Source organism: Chamaea fasciata, unplaced genomic scaffold, assembly GCF_029207755.1.
Source record: "Chamaea fasciata isolate MVZ Bird 193981 ecotype frontalis unplaced genomic scaffold, bChaFas1.0.hap1 SCAF_2, whole genome shotgun sequence".
In the NCBI taxonomy this organism is placed as follows: domain Eukaryota; kingdom Metazoa; phylum Chordata; class Aves; order Passeriformes; family Sylviidae; genus Chamaea; species Chamaea fasciata.
In genome coordinates, this window is record NW_027094087.1 from 65,548,083 (window position 1) to 65,573,289 (window position 25,207).

Sequence of the window (25,207 nt, forward strand, 5' to 3'; positions counted from 1 at the left end):
AAAACCGTATTTTCCAAAATTAAAAATAAGTTTGTGTGTCAGTTTGTGGAGGGAATATAATGAAGGAGAATCTCCTAAAATAAGGAAATAAAAAGATTACTGAAGTGTGATTATTCCAAATGAAAGAAAAATAGTTTTGCCAGTACAAAACTGATGCTTATAAATAGTTTTCTAGGTCTTCAGAAAAATGTAAGTTCTATCCCTACCAACTGAATTGTGCTCAAGATCTCTTCTTTTTGCCATTTTTTCAATTTTTGTTCAAGTTAGAATTTCAGAAATTGCATTCTAACAATGATAATACCTTGAGAACTATTAATACTTACAGAAGGAACAATATTTGAAAAAATCTTGGGGAAAAAAGACACTTTTAAGCACAGTCTGTTTGGCACACATAGATAATTTTGCTATTAAAATTCCATAGCAAAACTCTCGAACACAAAGAATGAAAGAAACGTATTTTAAATAATACTGTAGAAAGGTTTGTTTTCTTGAGTCCCTTCAATATCAAATGGTCTCTCTCCTTTCCTTTTTTTAACTTTATTTTGCTGTTTAGTATTCTTTTGAACAGTCCCAAGCTATGTATTTCTGGTTTTTTGAAGCTGCATAAACTAATTTGAAGTCAGTGAGAAATGCAAAATAAGAACTGTAAAGGCCACTAGAGCTGGAGAAATGGAAATTTGTAGGAGAATTCCAAAGCACTGAGTATTGTTGCTTTTGTTATTGCAATTTAAAGTATAAAAACTGACCGAAATATTTGCAGTAGCAATAAACTATGTTTTCTTAAATACATAAATATAAGTTAATATGCAAGTTATAATTCTCCTTGTAGTGTATATTTTAATTACCTTCCTATCCACAAAGTTTATAGTCCTATTTTATGTCTTTGTAAGAGTACAAGTGCTTCAGTCTGCTGTTTATTTTATTAATCGTAGTGCGTGCTGTATTTGATCATGATCTGAGAGCTGCATTGAATTACTTTAAACACATGCTTTAGATTCCTACAGATCCATAGTACAGTTGCTGAACATACTCTGCATTTCTAAAGAAGCAAAAAAAGATTGTTCACATTCATACAAGAGCTTGCTTCCATGCCAAGAATGACAGATGCTGTTACAGCTGAGAAATGTAGTGTTTTAGGAAAACACTCAAACAGTAGTTATCTTAGGCCAAAGTGAAAAAAAAATTGATTTAAGATGCCTTAAACTAAACTGGAGTTAAAGGTATTTGCAGTGTAGATGTTGGTTGTACAAACTGTCAAGTATTATGTTCCAATTCAGTAAATATACAATATCTGAATGAACAAAATAGTTTTGTTTTCTGCCTTTAGTAATTTCACAGTGCCTAATTATTGTGTTTTTCATTTCAGGTAAATGTATTTGCAAGATTTTTTTTTCTTTTTTGTATTTTATGTTGTAGAGTGTGTGTAAATGATAGCATACCAAGGAATGGTGCAGAGGGGAGTTGTCTGTGCATGATCCAAACTTTTGTGGCCTGTATTTGCTGTGCCAAAGCAACATATTTATCCTATTTTAATGTTGAGAAGATCAGCCAAGAATCTTTAAATTCATTCCATGTGCTGCAGAGAATAATTTAAATGAGAGATTGGTTGTCATGTTTAGCAAGAATATAAGATAATAGAGTAAATGGAAATTTGGAAGGTAACAGAAAAATAGCAATAAAACAGAAGTACCAAATTATATAGTATTCTATATGATGATGCCACAGTTATAGAAACACAAGAGTGGCAATGGCACAGATACAACAGTGTAGCACTTAATGGACTAAAAGTCCTGACACACACTATTGCACTTGTGTGGTGATGATTTTGCTTCCTACAATGCTAAAGATGCACATGACTTCACCTAAATAAGAAAAATAATTGTTTCAAAATTTTAAAACCCCTAATGATGGCATAGAAGTAATAACTTCTGAATTCTGTCAAAGCCATAAACTTCGCAAACCTACAAGAAACTCTACAGTCCAGCAAGGAAACTCGGAAAAGGTACTTCTTGTCACTGACCAAAAAAAAAAAAAAAAGGTATAATAGGTGGGAAGGATATCTGCAGTTGTAAAAAGTTTTATTCCTTCACTAATTTATAATGATGTGTGTCATGGAAGTGGCAAATAACCAATACTTCATTTGGTTTCAGAAAGAGATTATATTTTATATGAACAAGCAAGTTCTGTTGAGTTGTGTTACATTCCATGGCTAGGGAACAGAGATTCATACAGAACATTTTCTTCTATTTTAAAGAAGCAATTTTAAGATGGGATAAAATGCTAAATATTCTGTGTCTTCCCAGTGTTGGTGTTACAGGCAGCGTTGAATTAGGTTGAAACTTTTTTGTTACTTTGTAAAGAAGGATATCCCTTGAAAGCTCAAAGAAAATTGTTTAAACGGTTTGAGCCATAGGTCACATCAGAATAATCCTGGTTAGAATTTGATTTGTATCTAAAATACTGTTTTTCTCAAAGCAGATATTCTTTACTCTTACCGACATACTTGAATTCATACAAGAATTCCAGAAAGTCATTTACCTTGTGTGGGTGAAACAAGCTAATCTCTGTGGTTACTTTTGGCTATATCTAAGACTGTGTATCCAGTTTATTGTATTTTTGCATTAATCTGATCTGGCTTTATACGAGCCTGCACGTACGCCGTTATTAACTTGATCACAAAGCTAAGTGAAGACTAATTTACTGATCTCCTTACCTTTCTAATGAATGTAGTCTTGGAAAATGCCCTTTATTGTTGAAAGCCCAGACATCTGTTAGAAAACCTGATTGGCGAATTGGATTTCAAATCTTAGCATTATTCATCTAGAAGTAACATCTCTTTAATGAAATACTAATTCCCTTAGGTATTTATCTCCACATTTGAACATTCATACACTCAAGTCTAATGACAGTTTCCCTTCTTTACCAATATTCATGCATGTCACCTACAATCCAGAGTCCTACATTATCATACTTAGTCTTTTTCAACACAAAGTGGAGAATAGAGCACAAGGTCCAGAACCATACTGAAATTTCTGCTTTGTCTTCACTTCTCCAGGGTGTCACTTCCACTGGTAGCTTCCTCACTGATGGTAATTGTCAAATTTGACACTAATGTTTTTGTTTATTCTGCTTTAAAGAGGAATGTTTCATGCAAGGTCCAAAACATCAACAATAAAAGCTATTATTTAAAATTCCAGAAAGACTCTCATCTGAAAGGATCTGTGAGCTCTTTGAGAAAAACAGGAAGCTTGGGTGGAGGTCCTATTTTGAGTAAAAGTGGTTCTGATCTTAACTTTCTAAAACCTTCACTCCCATGACAGAGACCTTTTACCTCATCTGAGGACTTAATTCCAGTAATCTGCTGATGTAAGGCTTAAGCTTCACCCTGGAGGATAGTTTACACTTCCATATCCCTGGAACTTAAGAGAAAGCGAACATATTCTGTCCTCTGCCTGTAAGTTCAGAATCATTATATGAATGATGATGGGGTGACACTATTCTCGTATCATTTGCTAAAAATAGGCAAAAAGAGATCTCCTCACTTAGGAATAACTGATCAAATTCATCATGTGATAGGAGTGTTGAGTTAATCAGTAAACTAGGATGGTTTGTTCCCAGCTGAAAAATAACTGAAAAGTGATGATTTAAGACCTATTTTCAAAGAATTTGGAGACAGCAGAAGATTAGACACCAACAAGAAGTAAGTATAGTTCTTTCTCTTCAAATTCTAAAGAATCAGATGAATTTGAGAAGGTTTTTTTTTTTTTAATTTCTAGCTGGAAAAGCTGCAGAATGTTTTTCCTGTATTGCTTTTGCCAGCTGGAATCATCTGTACAGTAAATCCCCAACATCCTGTAACAATGGGGATTCAGCAAATGGAAATGTAACTAATAAAGTTCTTAGTACTGTTCTTCCTATCAGGAGTACTGCTGGACTGTCAGTTTTCCTGCTCAGCATGGTCACTGGATAGTCTGATATGAGGAAGTATTTTTCAGTGTCTGTGTGTCTGAGTCAATCAGATTCTTGATTTACTTTATGGTTAGGTCACTTACGTTTTTTGAGGTAACATGGATACTGCTTCCTTACATATTGCAGTTTGGAGTGTTTGGCCCTTTAACTCTGTCAGTCAGCAGGAAGAATTTTTTTCCATTAATTCTTCTGCAGGGACATTCCTCACTGCTTTTATAGCTGACGTGCTTGAATTTGATTATTAATTCAAGCCTTTAAATGCTTTTTATCATGTGGCAGAGTGATCCTAGGGAACCTCAGTGCCTCAAGAGCTTTTTCACTGGATGGAAAAGCTCTAATACTTATAATGTAGTAAGCCTATGTCACTGTGATAGTTCCCAGCACAAGTTCACCCCTAAGATTTGCACTACAAATCACAAGCTTTAACTTATGAAACCTTTATGCTTTATGTTGCTTTCAGGATGGTAATTCTGCAGTTTTTATTGAAGATTCCTAATCCATACTCATGGTGTTTTTATGGGGAATACGTCTTGCAGTAACTGAAGCAATTTACCTGTAACTGTTCTTTAAAGTATGATTTTTATATGCACGTTTGCAGTGTACACTGTTTATTGCTTGCCTTTGAATGTCTGATTAGATTACCAGGAATTTTGAGATTAGAAAGAAGTGAAAATACGGGCCAAACTCCAGCCCATTTATATGACAGAAGTCAAATTATTAGACTGTGTATCCCATTAGTATTGCTAAGACAAGCATGCTTTAGTGTCATGTACCTATGAACACTACATCTCCAAGAACAGCTGACAGTGTGCAGATTTGCTCGTTTTCTGAAAGACTGAGTCCATTTTTAATTAAGACAGATGGAGATATTACCCTGTTAAGGGGTTTCAGATTAAGCCTAAAGTCTGGTTCTAACCTGGTTCACACTTTAAGAGCAGAAGAATGAAATACTAAGGATGGAGCTCAGGATGGAATAGAGTTCAAATAACTTCAGAAAAATATTAAGCACTTTCACCGACTAAAACCTTCATGAAATAAACAGAGCAAAAATATTGCAGATCACACAAAATAAGGTTAACTGAAGTGCAGTAGTAAATAGACTCTTTTTTAGTCATGACCTAAATATTCATACAGATCTGGTAAAAAGCATGGACAGACTGAAGTGCAGCAGTTCATTCTTCCAATTTTGAAAGGAAATTAACTTTTTCTATCAGTACTTAGGTCCTCATTCAGTGGAAGCCTTGTAAACCATTAGAATACAAAGGGTTAAAGCCATGTTTTAACCTACTGTTCAGTGAATGGGTTCCTTTATCAAGGAGTTAATGTTAAGTATGAGATGTCAGAAGAAGCTTTCCATTTGCTCTTCAGTGAGCACAAGAATTGCATCTGCAGTTGCTTCCTTAGTTGCATGATAGACAGAGCCACATTCTAGGGCTCCTAGAAAGAATGGATAATGACAGGGATGAAATGTTAAAAGCAGTGGACACACAGAGTAGTAGGAGTTCTCTCTTTATTCCACAACAAAAAGATACTGACTTTGATATGTGCTCAGGTGGGACAGGGAATGTTTGGAGATCAGGAGTGTTTTTGTCCACAAGCCCCATTAGGGAAAAAGACCCAAAAGAACAAACATTTGTTTTCAAGTCCTCTACAAGAAGAAGGAAAATTATACTTCTTAGATGTGGTTGTTGCAGGGATTGTGATCGTTCAGCTGAAGAAGGAATTGTTGAAATGGTGAGAGAGAACAGAGCAAATGGAAGGACAACAGAAAAATTAAGACAAAGATATGTAGGAAGAAAGAAGAGAGCTGGACATAATAAGGGGAAGCAGAGACAGAAAATTTGATTAGTCGGAGAGTAATACGCACTAAAATAAATTAATTTCAGTGCTTGTTGTGTTGTGCCTCAAGAGAGAAGTGATGGTTCTGTCACATCTAAGACTCTTCTTAGAATGCATGCATGAAACTTGTGTTGCAAGGCCTTTTAGTATCCCACCAATTCATGAATCCTGACTTCCTTTCCTTCTTTTCAAACCTGGATTTTGTTTTCTTTATTTTCAACTGCTTTTCACAATACTGCTCTTCTCAAATTAGCAACCTAAGTTTACAGGCAAAGTTGGTTCTTTCTATAAAAACTTAGTTAAACTTGTGAGATGACTGATAAAATACAGAAAAGTATGTTGTGAAGCAAATATGCTCAAGAATGGAGACAGCTTGGAGTTAACGGATTGATTTTCACAATAGTTACTGCATTTTTTAAGTATTTTCATTTCTCACATGCCTCAGCAGGTAATAAAGGATAATTTGATAACTGAAGAATTTATTGGGATAGGCTGCTTTATAGAAAGCTTAGATTCACTTGATCTTTTTCATGTTTGCAGATGAAATGAGATTGTTTCATTAGTGTCATGATCAGCTTGGTGATGTAACTTTGCAGGATTCATTTATGACACCAAGCTTTTATCAGCATGGATGAAGTGACTGTGGCTTGTTCCTTTTGTTATGGGCTGTAAAAGTATCTTCCATATTCTCTTGTGCTATTGATGCCATTGTCTGTGTGTTTATTGTTCTTGCAAAGACTCTGTTTGATTTGAAAGACTGGTACAGTTCAGGAAAATATTTTTTAGGACCAGTATATGTTTCATTTCTGGATAATGACACACGAATACCTACACTTTAGGACTTGTAATAAACTAGCCAGTATACAACACTTTATTATTTGATAGCTGTCTCTAAAGCTGAAATGCAGTTGATGAGCTTTTTTGGTTTTTAAGTTGTGCTTAAAAATGAAGAGAGGTCTTCACACTGACTGCTTTGTTTTCCTGTCAATGGTAATGTGCTTCCGATTACTGTGACTGCTTGGGAAAGGACATTTTACATACCGTAGATTTGAAAGAAGACAGATCCAGTTGTGCTCCCCTACCCACTGCTTGTCTGTCAGTCATTTTGGTATCCTTTGATGACCATCTCTGTTGTTGCCATTACCGTGTCTTTCCGTCCTTTGCTTTTCTAACAAAAGCTCCCATGAGCTGCCCAGTTGCACTGAAGCATGCCTGATGGCCTACAGGCAACTTAATGGAAGTTCCTTTACGTTCTGGAAAACAGATGGAAAGCCATGTATTTATCTGGTATCTTAGTTTAAAACAACTGCGGAAGTACATTTATAGCAGTCTTTGGTATGTGAATTTTATTGTATTAATAGTTTTTATGTAGCATTCAATTGCTAATAAGGAAATGCAGATTATCATGTGTGGGGTCATCCTTCTTGTCTTTGAAGGGAACAAATGTTTTTTGTAAACAGCAAGCCCAGTGTTATCCAACAGTATACTTTACAAAATCCTGGGCTGTATTATCAGGAGAATAGTCAAGATATCAAGAAAAGACCAGTTTTGGGATATCCAATACAAGCAACATAGTGATAAACTGGAGGGAACGTAGAGCAGAGCCACCAGAATGGTCAGGGCTGGAGCACTTGCCCCAGTAAAAGGGGCTGGGTGGGTGTGTTCAGCCTGGTCTCTGGGGTTCCTGACAGCAGTATCCCTAGTGCCTCTGGACAGGTCACTGGGAAGATGGAGCCAGGCCCCTCACAGTAGGGCATGGAAGAAGGATGAGAGAGTGTCAGTTGAAACAGAAGATTCTGACTTGGCCTAAAGAAAACCTTTTTCCCTATGAGCATTACTGTGAGCTGTCTCCATCCTTGAGTTTTCAAGACCCGAGTGGCTGAAGCTTAGAAAAACCTGGTCTGATTTCATAGGTGACCTGGCTCTGAACAGGATGTTGGACTAGATACCCCCTGAAACCCCATCCAACCTCAATTATTTAATAATTAGTTTGTGTTTGTATTATTGAAGTCTTATATTTTAATTTCACTAAAGAATAAATGGACTATTATGCTGCAATGTGCTGGCCTTTCAGAAGTGATTGCGAACACCAAGACCATCCATTGCATTAATTATTAGGGGAAAAGGTAGTTTGCTGTCCCTCATTGCTAACTGTAGCACTTTTAGGAACATGTCCTTGAAAGATAACAAGGTATGCCTGTACCTTGAACTCTGCTTATCAGGAAATCAAACCTGTTATGTGTGATATAAAGGACATACCAATCCTTTGCTAAATTATGGCAGTTTGAACCCTAACCTTCTTACATGTTCTGCCAGACTCTCAGTGGGGAAAACGGGGGGGGAGTAAGCAGTTTCTCTGGTGGCACAGCAGTTACCAGCTTTGTCTGATGGTCTCCCAGTTAGCCTGCCCTCAAAAGATTTGTCCCTACCTTCTCATTTCTCTCCCCATCCTTTTCCAGGAAGCTTCAGTGATAACCCTTCGTTTTCTTATTTTTTCCTTGCTGATCATCCGTTTTTTTATCACTGTATAAGACAGAATTTTTGGTTTTATATCATTGATTTCATAAAAGTTACATTTACAGACTTAAGAACTTAAATATTTGTATGTTTATTTCTGACTGTTTTAAGGAGGTATATGGCATTCCAAATATTTTGCTGCTTCTTGTAGTCTGTAGTTGTCATGCCCTTTAGATTTTATTTGTTAAAAGGGGAGAGACATTTCATTACTGCACTTGTCATTTATGTAACTGCTGTTCTGTCAATCAATTCACATTGACTTTTTTCCCCTCTTTGCATTATTCTAATTAGAAATCATACAGTAATTACCTTTAGTTAAATATATATACATATAAAAGTATCTTAATGAATTTTCTATTAAATCAGAGGAACAGGAGGATATACACCCAGAAATCATGAATGCTCTTTAGGCTTGCAAGTAATAATCACTCCATGTGGAATCACAAGAAATACCAGAAAACATTTATATGGATTTAACTGTATATTTGATTAAATGTAACCTCTCTGACTAGTGGAAGGGGAGAGTTTAAAGAGACAAATTTTTGTATGTTTTATCCAAGAGGAAAAAACAATTCAGAGTCTTTCTGTAACTGTTGGCTCCAGTCTCTTAATTTTCTTGAGCACTGAAAAACAATGTTTGTAATGTTTGTAGTGCAACAGTGATAATGTAATGAACAATTTCTGTAGCTTCCAATATCAGATCTGTTCAGGTATGTTTTATCTGCTACAATATCAATTTATTAAAATTATTTTCCAGAAACACAAGTACTATTACTATTAGAGAATATTTTAATAAAGTAGTAGAATCTCTGGAAAAGCTAATACTTAGTTTAAGGAGGTAAACTCTGGAATCATTATCAAAATTGTACAGTATCTTGAAAAAAAATATTATGAACAGCAGAAAAAAATTATCAGGTCAGACAACTCCAAATGTATGCTACAAACTTGGAACTTAGTGTACAGAAATATTGAAAGTCAATGCTTTCATTTTTTAATGTTAAATATCAAGAAAGTTGCTGGCCTTCATTCAGATCTGTTTTATATTTCTCACAGTTACAATTTCAATTAATTATTTCCTCATTATTCAATATACATCTTTGGGGGATAAATCTCTGTACTATTCATTGAGTTTTTGTTGATTCAGTACAAAATTCTGCCTTGTTAGCATGGCATTTTTTGCAAGGAATGAAGTAAACCATGAAACAAAAATATTGATTTAATAAAGTTAATGGTTTGGGATGCCATGAGAAATCAAAGAGAGAAAAGTATAGTAGAAAATATGACTGAAGATTTAATGAGGTTTTAATGAATGTTCTTCAAGTTCTTTGCTGTTGGATTAAAATATGTACAGTAGACAAAACCATATTGCATTGCAGGGATCCTTTTCAATCTCTCACTTCCAAGTGATTTTTAAAATGAAGTATTTATTTGTTTGAGCAAAGATTAGGCAGTTGATTAGACAGTTGATTAGACAATGAGAAATTTCATCATGCTTATTCTGCTGCTTTTCCAGATGTATGGTCCACCTCAGTTCAGCATGTTTCTCCTCCTTCCAAGACCTGTGACTTTTCCCATTTTTATGTGCTAGTGCACACAGATGCAAAAGAAAATTTTGTGCAGTGTATTGAGGCTATGCCAGAAACCATAAAGCTGTTCATCTTCTTCTGAGGTGCTGGTATCTGCACACTTTAGCTTGGCTATGTTTCCCTTTTAGATTGTTGTCCTGAACTTAGGAGACTTTTCCAAAGCTATTTCCTCTGGTATCTCTTCACTAGGCTTCACAGAACTCATTTCATAGTCTTCCTGTTTAAAAAAGAGGAATCTTTAATCTTTCTCTGGGCTTCATCTTTGGGCTATTTTGCAGCTTCATTCAAGGGATTTTGTGAGGTGGTAATTTTCATTATTGGATTCCCAAATTAGAGATATCTGTGCCCACATCTCCTGAAATACCTGATCTGGTAGGTGTTCTCGGACCAGCTGTGTGTTTCATGCTTCTATGTTTTTTATCACCAGAAACATAAATGAGGTCACAAGGTTGTGCAACTTGACTAATTTGTATTGGCAAAGAGAAAAGCAACTACCATTAGACTCCTAAAAATTATTGAGGTGACTCTGTTCTTCTATTTATATATAAAAAAAAAAATTTTGAGGAGGAAACGGTGAAATTTTATCACATCCTTTATTATAGGCTCACTCATATTTTTAGGTCCTTTCTTTATGTTAAGGATGCTGTCACATCCTTAATAAATGTCTGTATACTGGTAAAGTTCAGTTAGGTTATTTGAACATGTTTTGCCTTTACTTCATTGAAAAAAATAGCAGAAGAGTCAATGAATATGTTGAATATTTAAACCAAGTAATAATAGTCTAGGTAGGTAAGCAAACCAAGCATGCATCAGCAGCACTGAGGAGTTGCTCTTCTTTTTTTACAGTTACCCAAAATAAAGAATGCACTTACAGTAAGTGGAAGGCTAGATTTGATGCCCTTCAGAGCTCCAGGACTGAAAGAAAACTCTCTAGTGAAGTTTTATTTGGAAATTCTCATGACTGAAGTATGACTCCCCAGCACAGGCTTGGCAGAAGCAGTCTCTACCCAGTAGTCTTGAGCTGGGTCTTGGTGGAGGAGAGAATCTTATGTTTCACAGAGTTAGTGTCAAATAAAAGAATGCACAATTGCATAGCCCAGAGACAGGAAGAAAAAAGAAAGAAGAAGAAAAAAGAACCAAAGATGGATTTCTATCCCTGTCAATCTGCATGATTCATACATTTAAGGCAGACACTTCTTTCATTTTGTTCATTCTTGTAGTCTAATGTACACTGGGCATCAGTCTAGTTAGGGTGGAAAGAACATATATGGGTCATACATTCTGAAGAACTCCTATTTATTGCATAAGTGATTTTGGGTTTAGGTGTCCTGAAGCTACAAGGAGTGTAAACCAAGTGTTCATCTTGCTGAGTGTGGATGTTTGGAGCTAGCACTTCCTACAAACTGCAAGATAGTATGTGGAAGGGTTTTTTTGACAGAATGAGGCTCAGAGGCCAATACAAAATAAATGCTTAGAATGCTGCAAAACACAAAAATCTGCTTTGAAGCAAGCAGCTTTAAACAAAGCTTCTAAGCTTTCTCTCTGAGATTTTACTGAACTGCATGCGAAAGTACTGTATGTTTAATTACTTGATACGAAGCAAATGTAACATCTGGTAAGAACTTGAATGTTAAATCAAGTTTACCCTTTATCGTCTAAGCTATATGTTTCTGGATTTTTTTTTAATACAACCTGAACCAGGAATATTGTGCTGAAAAAAATCTCAGCATGTTGTTTGGGAATAACAAATTTTAAGTGAAAATTATTTCAACAAACAAAATTTTAATTGCTTCAACAGTTTCTGGATGACATGCTTCCTATTGTGTTTAATTATTATACTCAGAGCATTTTGTTGTTACTGTTGTTGGAGGTATTTAAATTTGTTGTTACAAAGTGCATTGTTATTTTAGACCAGATTAGAAATAATTTATTGTTTGATAGACATGAATGAAATAATAAATACTACAAAAACCTGAAAATGCCTATAAAGTTGGTATAAAAACTTCATAAAATATGTATTTTTTAATGAATGACAGATTTCTTACACATTTTCTTGTAAATTTTAAAACAGACTTTCATTTTGTGAAACCAGCCTATATGACTAATCAGACTTAATCTGAGTGCTGCAAAAGCTGAACAATGAAAGCATTTGAAAACTAAGGATCTGAGTGCCTGCATTTTTAGTTATTTAGTGATTAGCATGTGAACACAATTAATGGGAGATTTCTGATTGCTCAGAAGTAAGGCAACCAGTTTTTAGTACCAAGGATCAAAAAGAGAACCAGTGGAAACAAGATCCTTTGAGTACCCAACTTTGAACTGAGTCTGGCAATTTGCTGCATGTATGAACAGGATTTGTGCAGTCTGTGACAGACTAAATTTAATTGAGGTCTATGTAGACCACTGTTACTCCTTCTGTGGCTCCCATTGGCACAAAGGAGAGTAAGGAAAATTCATTTGTGTACTTTTATGCTTAGGTTGGGGCTCTTTGGAAATGAGGAGGCCTTAACTGGCAGACTCAGTTTCAGAGAGTGAGAAAGTCAAACTGCTTCAAATTGCAAGAGGTATGGGATGGGTAGGATTTGAGCAAGGATGCCAAACTATGAGGGTGATAGAGGAGTAGAGAGGAATCCAGAATGCCGAGAGTAGGGCTATAAGATAGGAATTGAAGCTGAATAGGGTATGAATGTAGATAAGAAGAAAAACAGATGCCCTGGGAATAAAGAATGAAAATCAAATTGGAATTCAAGAGACGTCTAGGCTTGGTGCTGGGATGGAGAGGGAGAAGGTCAGGAACATTAGGGGACATGTTGGGGCTGGAAGTGGGAGGTTTGCAAGAGAACAGGTTAGGGAGGAAATGTTTGTAGCATCGAGGTTTCTTTTCACATTTGGCACTGAACCAAAGCCACAGACATTTTTACAAATATGAGAGTATATTCTAATTGCTTTAAAGATCTTAGATCTGGAACTGACCCAACTGTGGACTCAGGGTGATTTCACAATTTACAGGGGGTTTTTTTCATTTTTAAACTTGAAAATAATTTCTAAATTATATGCCACAAAGCTTTTGGTTGGTATTATCTGGTTTACAAAATTATAAATTACAAAATCAGATTTTCATTTTGTATAATTTTGATAGGACTTTCTTTGTAAGATACATGATTTTTATTTACTTGCTTGGCATTCTTTCTTATTAACAAGTTTAATACTAGGATTTGCCACTTCTTGAAGGGGTAATTATACAAATTTTTTGTCTTCTAATGTACATCATTGTTCAATTACCTTTTTAAGGAGTACTGCTGTACATCTCAGGTTTTGTAGATGGATAGTTTATAGTTCCCCCATTCAAAAAAACAGTTGGTTGCCATATTTTCTAAAGTATCCAGACTACATGATTTTACCATGACATCTTTCTGTCTGCTCTCTGGTGTGCATATTTTGACAAGTTATTTTATATCATTATCCACCACTTGAAAAACAGACTCCTGTGATTAAAAAAACTTTCAAGCCTTACGAAAGAGAGTTCAAGTCCCTCTCTGAGTATTCCATCTTCTCCTTTACTCTAGAAATAATTTTTTTGATAGCCATTATGTCACTGCTTTAGCAAACTTCAGGCATCATTGATTGGTCAACCTGATGGCAGAGAGACATAAAGGAAATGAGACCTGATTCTAGATGATTCTTACATGTGGGATTTTTTTCACTGGCTCAGTCTGTAATTTCTCTTTGATTCCCTGCCCTCATTCTTCTGTGAGACTAAAAACTCTACTCTTTCATTATATCAAGTTTGCTAAAATTTCTCAATGGAGAAAAATCCTGCAGACCCACATTCCACTGTTGGTTTTGTTTTGTTTTTTTTTCCATAATAGTAGTATTAAAGCATAGGGTGGTTTGGGTTTTTTTGTTTTGGTTTTGGTTTTGGGTTTTTTTTGTTTTTTGTTCTCCCTCAGAGACCATCTAGGCCGATAAAGGAATGTATTTCAGTGCATTGTGTTACATGACTCTGTACACACATGCACATATACTTGTGCTGAAATAGTAGCCAAGAAAGCAGAGATACTATCTGGCAGAGTAAAAGCAAATACGACAAACTCGGAATGGTGCTGTGGTGAAGGAGTTACTAGTGAGCTCAACAGTGTAGTAAGGTTAAAGGAAAACTGACCTGTCATAACCTAGCCAGTGCAAAACAGATCATGCGCATGTAAGCTACTTCAAATTTCCAAAACAAAGGGTAGAATTTCTTTCTGAAGCTAGTGCTCATTATTGGGTTTCAGAAGCATGCTCTGAAAGCACCCAGCTGATTGAGTAGAATCATCAGAGAACTACAGACTTCTCCACTGAGTTTAGAAAGTAGGTACAGAGAAGTATGGATTGCCTCTGTTCATGCATGTTTCCAGTGTGTCAGCTCAGTACAGTACAGATCATTGAAGCTCAGAGTGGTTAAAGGTCTGATGCTGTGTACAGGAAGGCATTGCTATTTGTTTTGTGTTAAGGTGGAAGGGGTAAATTTGTTGTTGAGAGTCAATAAATGTAGCTAATAACTAAATTAAATTTGTGTGTTTAATTGCATTGTTGGCTGAATGACATGTATCTTCATGAAGACTTAACTCATTTTGGAGCACAGAATTCTTCCCAGGATTGTAAGCAATCTGTATACCAGAACCGACTTAGTGTCATGTCTGCAGCCTGTCATGTGCAAAGTGTGGCGAATTCAAGAGTGAAGTTTTTTTTTTTGGTGTGGTAAAATGAAAACAGGAACATACAGCCAGGCAACAGTGATGAAAATATCGGCACTTGAAAAGCATCCCTAACCAAAAATGAGTGGCATAGTCGATAGGTAACTGGCATTTAGCATCTTGAGTGCAGTAATTCTGTTTGAGAAAAAATGCCATACTATTAAAAAAATTGTTTTTAAAAGAAAAACTTCTAATGAGCTCAGTAAGCAGAACTTCCAAGCTCTGCTCATGCAGTGAGGAAACAGTTCTACTCATGCGCTGAACTATTTACACATAGATGGATGTCTACAGAGTGATTATCAGGGATATTTTAATGACACCTGTTTGTTCTGTTCAAATTAATTCCAGTGAAAATTGCTCCCTTTTTGTGCCGTAGAAACATTCCTACATCTGAAATCCTCAGGGAAAATATTTGAACTAATCCCCTTTATTTTATTAAACACTCTCCATCCCACCTACAGATTAGGTACTAAATAGGGTGGAACTGTGGTGCAGCTGTTACTTGACAGATTACAGTTAACACAACAGCCATGCTGGGTTAGAGTGAAGGTTTATCTGGCAATCCTGCGGTTAGTTGTGTAGTGGCTTCAGTGTGAGAAGTACCATCTTGCATTTAATGGTTCTCAAAGGACTTTTCTGTTGCAAGTTGTTCAGTATTCTCTCAAATAAGTGTTAATTTTTAGCATCCACATCATCTCACGGTAAGGAATTCCAGAGCTTTCATGCATGAAGAGCGATTTATATTTGTTTTCATTCTGCATCATTAGGTGACTTCTCATTCATCTATTGGAAAATACCTATGGATTCCATATCTCCATTCTCCTGATGTGACAGGCCCCTTAATTCTTCCTTTTCCTTATACCATCTCTTTTCCAAGCTGTGGAGTCCTAGCTTGCTTGAGTGATTATTCCACACAGTGCAATTGTGTGAGTGTGTGATGTTGCTGGAGGTCAAAGGTAACCCTTCCTACCCTTCTCTGATACTCTGATACTTCTGTTCCTTGTGAGGTGAGGTACTATAATGCTTGTCAGCATTCAGTAATGCAGGCAACAACATGGAATTGCAAAGTGATACAATGAGTTCCATATTATTTATTTCTTCCACAGTGATTTCCAAAAGGGTTTTTTTAACCATTTAAAACTGAACCAAAATTTTAACGGTTTTTTCAAGTATAATAAATCCCAAGATCTCACTTAGGAATGAAAACAGTCAGCTAGAAGTTCATCATTTTATGTACATGGTCAGGAGTATTTTTAAAACCTGTGATTTACTTTGCATGTATCTCTTTTGAATTTCATATGTTATTTAATGCTAAGATTCATTAAGGTTTCTCCTGTTCTTCACATCTAATTTTTCAACTAATTTTTCACACCTAAATTTTCAATTATCTAATGTTACAGTATTCCACCAGCAAATTTTTTACACCTCATTTTTTAGATTGCTTGTTAAGTAGAATTAATGAATAAAATAGATTAATTCTGCTTCTGAGTGGAATATTGTCACTTATAACTACCTTAAAGTGATTTTCTAAAAATTACGTGTTGTTTCTGCTTTTTAAGAAGGTTCTGTGATTATGAGTGACTGTGGAAATTATTACACCGTTGTGTAATAGACTTTTCTTCGTATTTTTGGTATGGATAAAAGCAGTGTAGCTGATACTCGTGATATCTCAAAGGGATATCACTGATGTCTAATGACACTGCTCCCTATCACATGTAACACTTGCTGGTGAAGCGGAAGACAACATTTCATTAGTGTTTCTCCAATTAAAAGACTTCAGTGCATACATTTCTGTCCCAAGAAAGAGATTCTCATTGATCTAACACTTTAAAAATAAGGAGAATAAGATCTACTGTAAGGTCATTATCACTTGAGTCTGCATTAACAACATATTTAGAAAAGCGGTTGACAGAATTTTCCACCTACTGTGTTGTATTGTCATTGTAATATTGAATTTTCCTAATGATGTTACAAATACAGGTTACAATAGTTACACAGATAACCATACTAATACCTATTAAGGTCTTCAAAATACTGTGTTAATTTTTTGAAATTTATACCTGTAATGAGCAGAACTAGGATATATTTGCTTATTTTTGAATAATCAAAACTTTTTTTTCATTTTTCTTTTAGATATAGACAAATGCAGCTTGGTACAGAAAGCAAAGTAGCTGAACTTCTTCACCAAAGTAAGTTAAAGTCCTTTGAAACTGAACATGTTCAACTCATGCAACAAGAAACAGCTAAGAATCTTTCACAGTGCCAAATGGAATGTGAGAAATACCAGAGAAAGCTGGAGGTATGTTACATAAAGAGACACTTTACAGGGCATTACATAGTTGTTTGCAATTAGAATGTGAAGTGCAAAAGCTTGGGGAAAAAGTAGCAACGTGGCATGGTTGAGTTAGTATCTCCACCAAATTTTGCAGAAGCAGGGTCAAATGACAAAGCTTACGATGTTTGATCAGTTTAATGGAACACAAGACCACAGGGAGAGGAAAAAGCAAAACAATTTCTCTTGGAAAGATGTTAAAGACAGTACCTCATTCATGTGGGGTATATTTATCTGCTTGTGTCACAAGGCTGCTTATGTCAGTCTGTGTGAGAATTGTAGGGAGAGAAGACAGTTTCACCAAAACAAATATGGTGAAGTCATTTGCATTATCTGCAACTAAGATCTGTAATAGCATCGTTACATAATAAAATACTTTTTTATTGATAGACAGTTCTGGAATAAATTTTTCACAGCAAAGAAAGTCAAGGTGAGCATGGTGTATACAGCATTGAAAAGACATAACCTTGCTAGTCCTGGCATGATGGGTTGCCTTGGTGGGGTGCTAGACACCCACCCAGTCACTCATTCCTCCTCCTGAAGAGGATGAGGGTGGGATAAATAAGCTTGTAAAGAGCATGGGTTGATAGAAAGATAGGGAGAACACTTGCCAATTACCATCATGGGCAAAACAGATTTGACCTGAGGAAAACTAATTTCACTTAATACCCATTGACACAGGTTGCATGGTGAGAAACAAAGACAAAAAGTAAAACGTCTTTCCCTACCCTGTTCTCTTTTATTTTAACTTCCATCCTTCATTTCTGACTCTTCTGCCCTCCCCTCTCCAGAGCAGTGCAGGGAGAAATGGGAAATAGGGGTTCAAGTCGGTCCATAACAGCTCCTCTCTGATGGTCTTTCCTCCTCACATTTTTTTTATCTTGCTCTGGTGTGGATCCTCCATGTCCTGCTGTTTCCTTCAGGAGAAACTCTCCTGTTTGGGCTCTCCACAGGTTGCAGTGCCTTCTGGGGATGTCCACCTGCTTCAGCATGGAGCTGCATGGGCTGCAGCATGGACATCTGCTTGAGTGTGGTCTTTCATGGTCTACAGGCAGGCGACCTGCTTCACCATGGGCTGCAGAGGGGATCTCTGCTCTGGCAGCTGGAGCACCTCTTCCCCTCCTCATCTCAGCTCAGTGTCAGCACTGTGGCTCTCGCTCACTTTTTCCCTCACTCCTCACTGATGTGCAGCATTCTTGTGCTTTATTAATTGCAGTTTCCTTGAGCTGCAGCCCCCTTGGCTGAGGGACACAGCCTGGGCACCTGCAGCCAATGCACCTGTGTATGTGGGCTTTAACCATTTGGGCCTGTTTATCTCTACAAGCTTAGAATTTATTATCTTTAAAACATACATATATCCTGTTCACTTATTTTAATCTTGGAAGTGTGAGTATTCCACAGAGAAAACTTATTTTAAAACAAAATTTCTTCACCTGTCCAAAGTTAGTCCCCAAAACATATCACAGAGTCCAATTTATAAGATTTAAATGAGATTGATAGTGTGTGTTTCAAACAGATGTCAGGATACAAACTGGACAGGACAGAAGAAAGTGACATCTCTGGCAGCCTTTGTTTTTTGGGGGAAGGATGCCAGTCTTCAGGTCCCCACATTTCTAGTGCTGAACCTGCCTAAGTTGTTTATGAAAAGGAACTATAGAGTGGAAAGAGAATTAGGGAGTTTCAGATAGACTGTAATTTCTTGGTTTGTCCATATTGGGACATTCAGATCCTGGCTGATGAGGTTAGTTGTGGTCACAAGCATTGGGAGTGCCAGTTTTGCTAAACATAGAGGTTGCTAAACAGATTTTTAATTGCACAGACATGTCTAAACTTGGAGAATGTAGTTCAATTTGAGTTACATGTTCATTTTCTTTGTGGGAATTTTTTTGATCTGACTACAACTCAAATATTTGGCATTCAGTTCTACTTTTGGCACTTCTTTTTCTCTTCAGAGAGACACTTTAAAATTCTTTCATTAAGAAATATGCACTTAAGAACTCTTTCATTAAGAAATATTCTTGCAGAATTTAAATATTTGATGTCTGAAGCTTCTATTTTTGTTCCTTTTGACTGAATTCTTAGGGGTTTTAATTTTCTTTCTTATATATAGCATTAATGCACTAAGGTTTTTTTTCCTTACCGTTAAAGGACGTTGGTGTTTATTAATAGTGTAGGCACTGGTATCTTGTGGCTCAGCTACAGCTTTCTGGAAAACTCTTGCTTTTATTTAGTGCATAGAGTAATTTTTCTCGCTAAACTAGGAAGCAGATGGTTTATATGTTGCCCAGTTTTAATGTATACATTTACTTCTTCTGTGACACTAGACTGAACTTTTTCTATTCAAGTGGCTTGTTTCTCAAAGCATTGTGTATTGTTTTGTGGTTTCGACAGTGACTGTGGTATTACTGCTCTGCACACTGCGCATATATTTCTATGTCTCCAAATCTGTATTCATTTGTCATTCTGAATGGTTGTGATTTTTACTTAGGAGGTTAGTATGAAATTTGACAGCAGTACCACTTGGGTATTACTTCACCTGTTTTGGTGGGATTTTTTCTGCAAAGTATGTAGATTACTACTTTACATACCAAGGATTTTCTTATTCCAGTTTGGTGTGTATTTATTTGGTCAATGTTGTTTCCTATTATCAAACACTTTATCAAATTTCCATTATTATACAGGCCTTCATACGTTTACTTTTGAATATGAGAGATTTTTGTTAAAGCTCAGTGGATTAAGTATATTTACGTAAGTCTTGAATGTTGATGGCATATTAACTTTTTATTAATAAGTAAGTAATAAGACTGGTTGGTATAGCTTTAATAGCAAATTTTTATATTTGCATTCTTCAAAGGAATCTTCCTAAATTGATGACTGAAATGAGAATCAAGTTAAAGCAACAAAAATTATTGCATTTACGCTATTTTGACTGCTGTGTGGGAATTCTTTTAGTTGTTACATGGCTTTTCCTAAGTTTCCTTTAGAATTCTTGTAGCTTTTTCAGACTGCTTCTTAGAATTACTAGAGCCTTAGCAGACAGGCCTAAGATATGAGAGTTTAGTCTGTGCAAGATAATATTATTGAAAGAATAACTGCTTTTTAAAGTATTTTAATCTTTGCTGTGCAAAACTTACATCAAATATTTAATACCATACTGGTACACATTTTACATGTATTATATTGTGTCTCTTTCAAAAATCACTGTAATGCTGAATCCCTGATCTTTTCATTATTCATTCTCACAGGTGCTTACAAAGGAATTTTATAGTCTTCAGTCTTCTAGTGAAACCCGCATTATTGAGCTTCAAACACAGAATTCTGAGTTTCAAGCAAGACTAGATACTTACGAAAAACTTGAAAAAGAGCTTGATGAGATAATACTGCAGACAGCAGAAAGTAAGTTCTGTCACAAATTGTTTTATCTGTAGGTGTTTCAGGCATATCATTCTTCTCATGACACTTAGAAAGTACTACAATGCCTGTCATTTTTCTTCATTATGCCTGACAAGTAAAAGGCAGTAATTATTTTGATAGAAAATATTAATGGCAGGTTTCTAAGTGCACCTGTAAATGTGTATGAAACATCCATATATCTAAGTTTGGGCTTACTGAAAATCATTTCAGTATTCAGTCATTTCTCTTTTCCTTATTCTAATAATCCATTATAATTAGATATAGTCTTTAGGGTTCTTCTATTATTTAAGTACGTGTTAAATGTCAGGAAGCCCTCTTTGTTGACAGGCAAATACAGGTTTCATATTTCAGTACAGTGATTAATGTGAATTTTTTAACTAATTGAGAGGAAAAAAACCTCTTCCTTCTGTTGAATTAATAATAATTAGACATTAAGTAGTTGCTTGTGGCAGCTCAGTCTGTTCCAAGTATTAAACCATGGATTAAATTCATACCTGATTACTCTTGAAAATTTTTGTCTCTCATTCACAAAAATGAAAATGTTCACAAACACAGCAAAATTTGTGTAAAATCTCTATCCATTTGGTTCTCAGCCTAAATCAATCCACAAAGCAATTCATTTCTAATTTGAAACTCTGATTCTAATCTTGAAATCTTCTAGCCAGTGCATAAGCAGAGTAGGACATTTTAAGATTTCAGACTAATTCAACTGTCTTCTTCTCCTTTTCTCTTTCTTCCCTCCTTCAAAAAATAGTCACAGTTTATAAAATATTCTGTATAAAAGATTATTGTATAAGCTTTATATATAAACAGTAGTGTCTAGCAAAGTGTGCGTTAGCAAGATCAGTGATGTTAGGTATCTTCAGTAACCAGACTGCACATACTTTATTAATTTTATGCACTGCAGCCTGTTCTTAGGATGGCCTGACTGCCCAAAGGTTCCAGTCTGACCATAAGCATGTTTGCTGTATACACACTTCTGTTTTAGTCAGTAATATGTTTTTTGAAGTGTGTGTATATATAAACTTGCCTAAGGAGTATTTATGTATTAACACAGAATTTTTGGACCTTACTTTCATTTCCTCCAAGGAGAAGGTAGAGTTCAGAACACTGGTTTTTGTTTACACTGGTTTGCATTTTCTTAAGCATCTTGGGACAGCAGTGAAGTTTTTTATCAGATCGTTCTTAACAACTTCTTAAATATCTATTTTAATTACAATTTACATTCTATACTACAGAATGCTAAAGAAAGGCAAGTTTCCAAATGAAAAATGTTCTTTTAAAATATAATTACTTTATTTTCTGATTTCCTTGGAGAAAAGTTATTACTTAATATTATTTCAATATATTTTCTATTTAATCATGAACTTGCTATTTCAGTGTATTTGCTATAGAAAGTTAAGATTAATACTAGTTAAGTCTAGTATCTTAAGGAAAAAAGAAGAAAAGAAAGTATTTTTTTAAAAAAACACTTTAAAGGAGAAGACAGATATAGTTCCTCCTGTGTCTCAAATTATGCCCTGATAGTTATATAAATACCTAAAGGTAGAAAAATAACTGAAAGGAAATATAACTATTTTTCAGTTTTAATGTTTTATGAAAATACTTCAATCCATCTTTCAGGGAATATAATTTAAACTGAAGCATTATGTGGAAGACAATTAGAGTTTTCTACAAACTTCAGTGATAATAAGAATTAATCTTCATTCCTGTGATCACCTCTTTATATTTAAATAGCATATAATGTTTTTTTTCTTCATCCTGAGTCATGAAGCCTTTGCTATTTTACAGTATTTAGGATTGCCAGTGGGGGTTCGTTTCTCTGGAGCCCTTAATAAACTATGTCTTTATTTACACATGTGAAATGGCGTTTGTCACATAATATTTAAATTATTTATATACATATATATAAACATTTTATTTTTCCTTTGGAAAATATGCATGTGGAAGAGATCACTGAATTTTTACTGTTACTCCCTGATCATTATGCCTCACTTTATTAACATTGAAATGACACAAAACAGCCTATTCAGGAAACTATCAAGAATTTATATAGCCACTTCTTACAGTGCCTGAGAGCTTTCCAGATGAATAACAGTAGTAAATTTCCTTGGCATTTGTCTATTCTTCCTTTTCACGCATTAGTGTATTTTTGTTGTAGACTAGTTGTTTGATTTTTCTTGTTTCCTTTGGTTAGTATCTTCCTAAGAAAAAGATTGAACCTATCTGTATCCTCACAATGGCATGTCCTTGCTGTGTAGCATAAGAAATTGTCATTAATAAGTATCCCCTAGCTTGTAAAGTGTATATTTTACACCACAAAGTCAGGTGAAGAGCCTGGAATGTTGTAAGAGAAGAGAAGCACACCCTGATACAGAATATTATTTTGATACCTACAGCATTTCCAATTTCTTTTGTGTTTGTCTTCATGGTGTGACATTTACTGGACACATAGATCTGAATTTACAGGGCAGGATCTTACTGACGTTTTTCTGAGATATATGACACTGAATATGTTACAAAAAAGAAGGGTAGTAACAAAGGCAGGTTAAATTATTCTTGATGTTTTTCTGAATCAGAGGTGTTCACAGCACTGAAGAATTCCCTGTCATGTTTAAGACAGCTCTGAAGTGCTGGTGTCTTTGTAGTGCCACAGTAGTAAACTTTTTCTGTCACACTTACTGAAATGTCTATATTGTTTTTAATGTAACTATGTATGTGAATTACCACAGGTGCTCTTCTAGAGGCTTTTCTCTTTCTAAATGTGTTTTAAGAATCCTTGTTTAAAATAGCATTACAAGGGTATTAGACAAGTGAGAACAGAAGTTATAGCATTTTGCAAGTTGTTGAGAAATGAAGGTATTTCTGGTTTTGAGGCACTTGAGCATTAAGAAAGATGAGTCAGATAGGACTCACATCATTTCCTACATTTGTTTCTCCTGTTCCCAGCTATTTGATTCATCAAAGCTTTTGTGTGGTGCCTGGGCTGGTGTTTACTTGTTCTCCCTCTTTCTCTCACACCTGTGCCACTCCCATTTTCTCATTGTCCCCCTTTACCTCTCCTCTCTGTCCCCCTCTCTGCCCCTGTCTACTTCACACATACCCTTGTTCTTTCTCTTCCTTTTTTTTTTTTTTTTTTTTTTTCTGGCCCACTTTATCTTACAGGAGAGAGGAAATCTGAATTTCAGAACTTGAAATATTAACATATACATTTTCATCTTGCTGCTATTGGGATTTCTTTTCAAAGCAATTATAATCTGTTTAAAAGCCTTAAAAATGCATTTTCAGAAACCAATCACCTGTGGAGGCAGAGATTATTTTTAATATTTCTATTTTGCATAAACATAAAAATTTCTTTTTTGCCCCGCTCTGAAAAAATAGATGGTATTTGTTTTCATCAAGTGTGGTAAAATTTCTGATCACCAAAGCCTTTCAAAAACCATAGTGAGCAGCTTCACTGTGACATCAGCTCCCTTAGCAACATCAGATGTCCCTTCTGGTCCCATGGACTTGGTTATGTCCTGTCACCTTTAACACTCCCTAATTTTATCTTCCTCTACCTTCCTCTACCTCATGTATGCACAGAAAATTAATTCTTTAGATTAAAAATTTAAGCAACCTAACCTTCTACTGCTGAATTAAACAAGTGATATGTATTTTGTGACCATACCAACAGTATGAATATTCAAGGAAACTGAACAGTTTTCCTTTACTTTCATGTTGCATAAGTGTTATGTTAATCATAAAAATAAAAAGTGTTGTAAGTAATTAAAGTGTGGCACTAAGTTTAATGCTAATGGTGAAAAAAACTGTTCCACTCAAGTCCAGAAGGTTGCACCAAATGAAAATTTAGCTCCTAGAAAAATGTTTTTGCATGTTGAGTTGTAAATAGAAGTTTTTAAGTTCTGGCACTGTTCTTCAGCTGCCGCTTTCTGTAATTTTTTGCAGTGGAAGATGAAGCTGAAGCTGAAAGGGTTCTCTTCTCATATGGTTATGGTGCTAATGTTCCTACAACAGCTAAAAGGCGACTAAAGCAAAGGTAAAAAAAAAGTACCTCATGCATTTACTTATTCGAGATTAACTAAATGACGATTAAATGCATTATGCTTTGTCTTAGAATCCAGCCAGTTTGATTAACATAAAGAGGTTTTTTAATGACTTAAGTATACAGGAATAGATTGAGGACTAGGACCTGTTAATGTGGTTGATGCATATGAATGAGCATATACGTATTTTTCTAGGTCATTTTAAAATCTCTTCTCATTGACTTTGATAAAGATTAAGTATAATTGTATAAAACTAAGCAGCTGTAAAAACAGATTAGTTACATTGTTTGCATTTATATTATAGGATATACATTATTAATACCCTAAAAATCATTGTATTTAATAGTAAGAAAAACATATCTGTTGGGATATTAAGAAGGACAATGGTTCAGAGCATCACTATTTTATCTTCACTAACACAGCATCTGATTCCACTTGCATTTTTTTTGAGTTTGCTCTGGTTTGGCCAATTTGAAAATTTGATCAATAGACTAAAATGATGCATAAGTGAAAAACATATCTCTTGATCATAGTCATTTTGAACTAATAAATTTATATTATGCATTGTCTTTAAGAAATAATAGTGACATTTGAATGGCTCATTGTGAGCCTGTGTGTTGTGGCTATGACTCACTTCTCCCACGCAAAAGGTTAAAAGGAAATGACCTCAGGCTTGCCAGAGGAGGTTCAGGTTGGACATTTTCTTCACAAAAGTGTTTGTCAAGCATTGGAATAGGCTGCCCAGGAAGGTGGTAGAGTCACCATCCC

At 35.3% G+C, this 25,207-nt stretch overlaps 1 protein-coding gene across 3 annotated transcripts in view; it reads left to right on the top strand.

Annotated features, from left to right (window-relative positions):
- Positions 1-25,207, top strand: part of PIBF1 (progesterone immunomodulatory binding factor 1) — a 106,190-nt gene that overhangs the window by 46,223 nt on the left and 34,760 nt on the right. For all 3 annotated transcript variants that reach the window (XM_066176276.1, XM_066176275.1, XM_066176277.1), the window contains exons 11-13: positions 16,781-16,946; positions 20,225-20,375; positions 24,342-24,432. In XM_066176276.1, the coding sequence (XP_066032373.1) occupies positions 16,781-16,946; positions 20,225-20,375; positions 24,342-24,432 (408 nt within the window). The remainder of the gene's footprint in view (positions 1-16,780; positions 16,947-20,224; positions 20,376-24,341; positions 24,433-25,207) is intronic.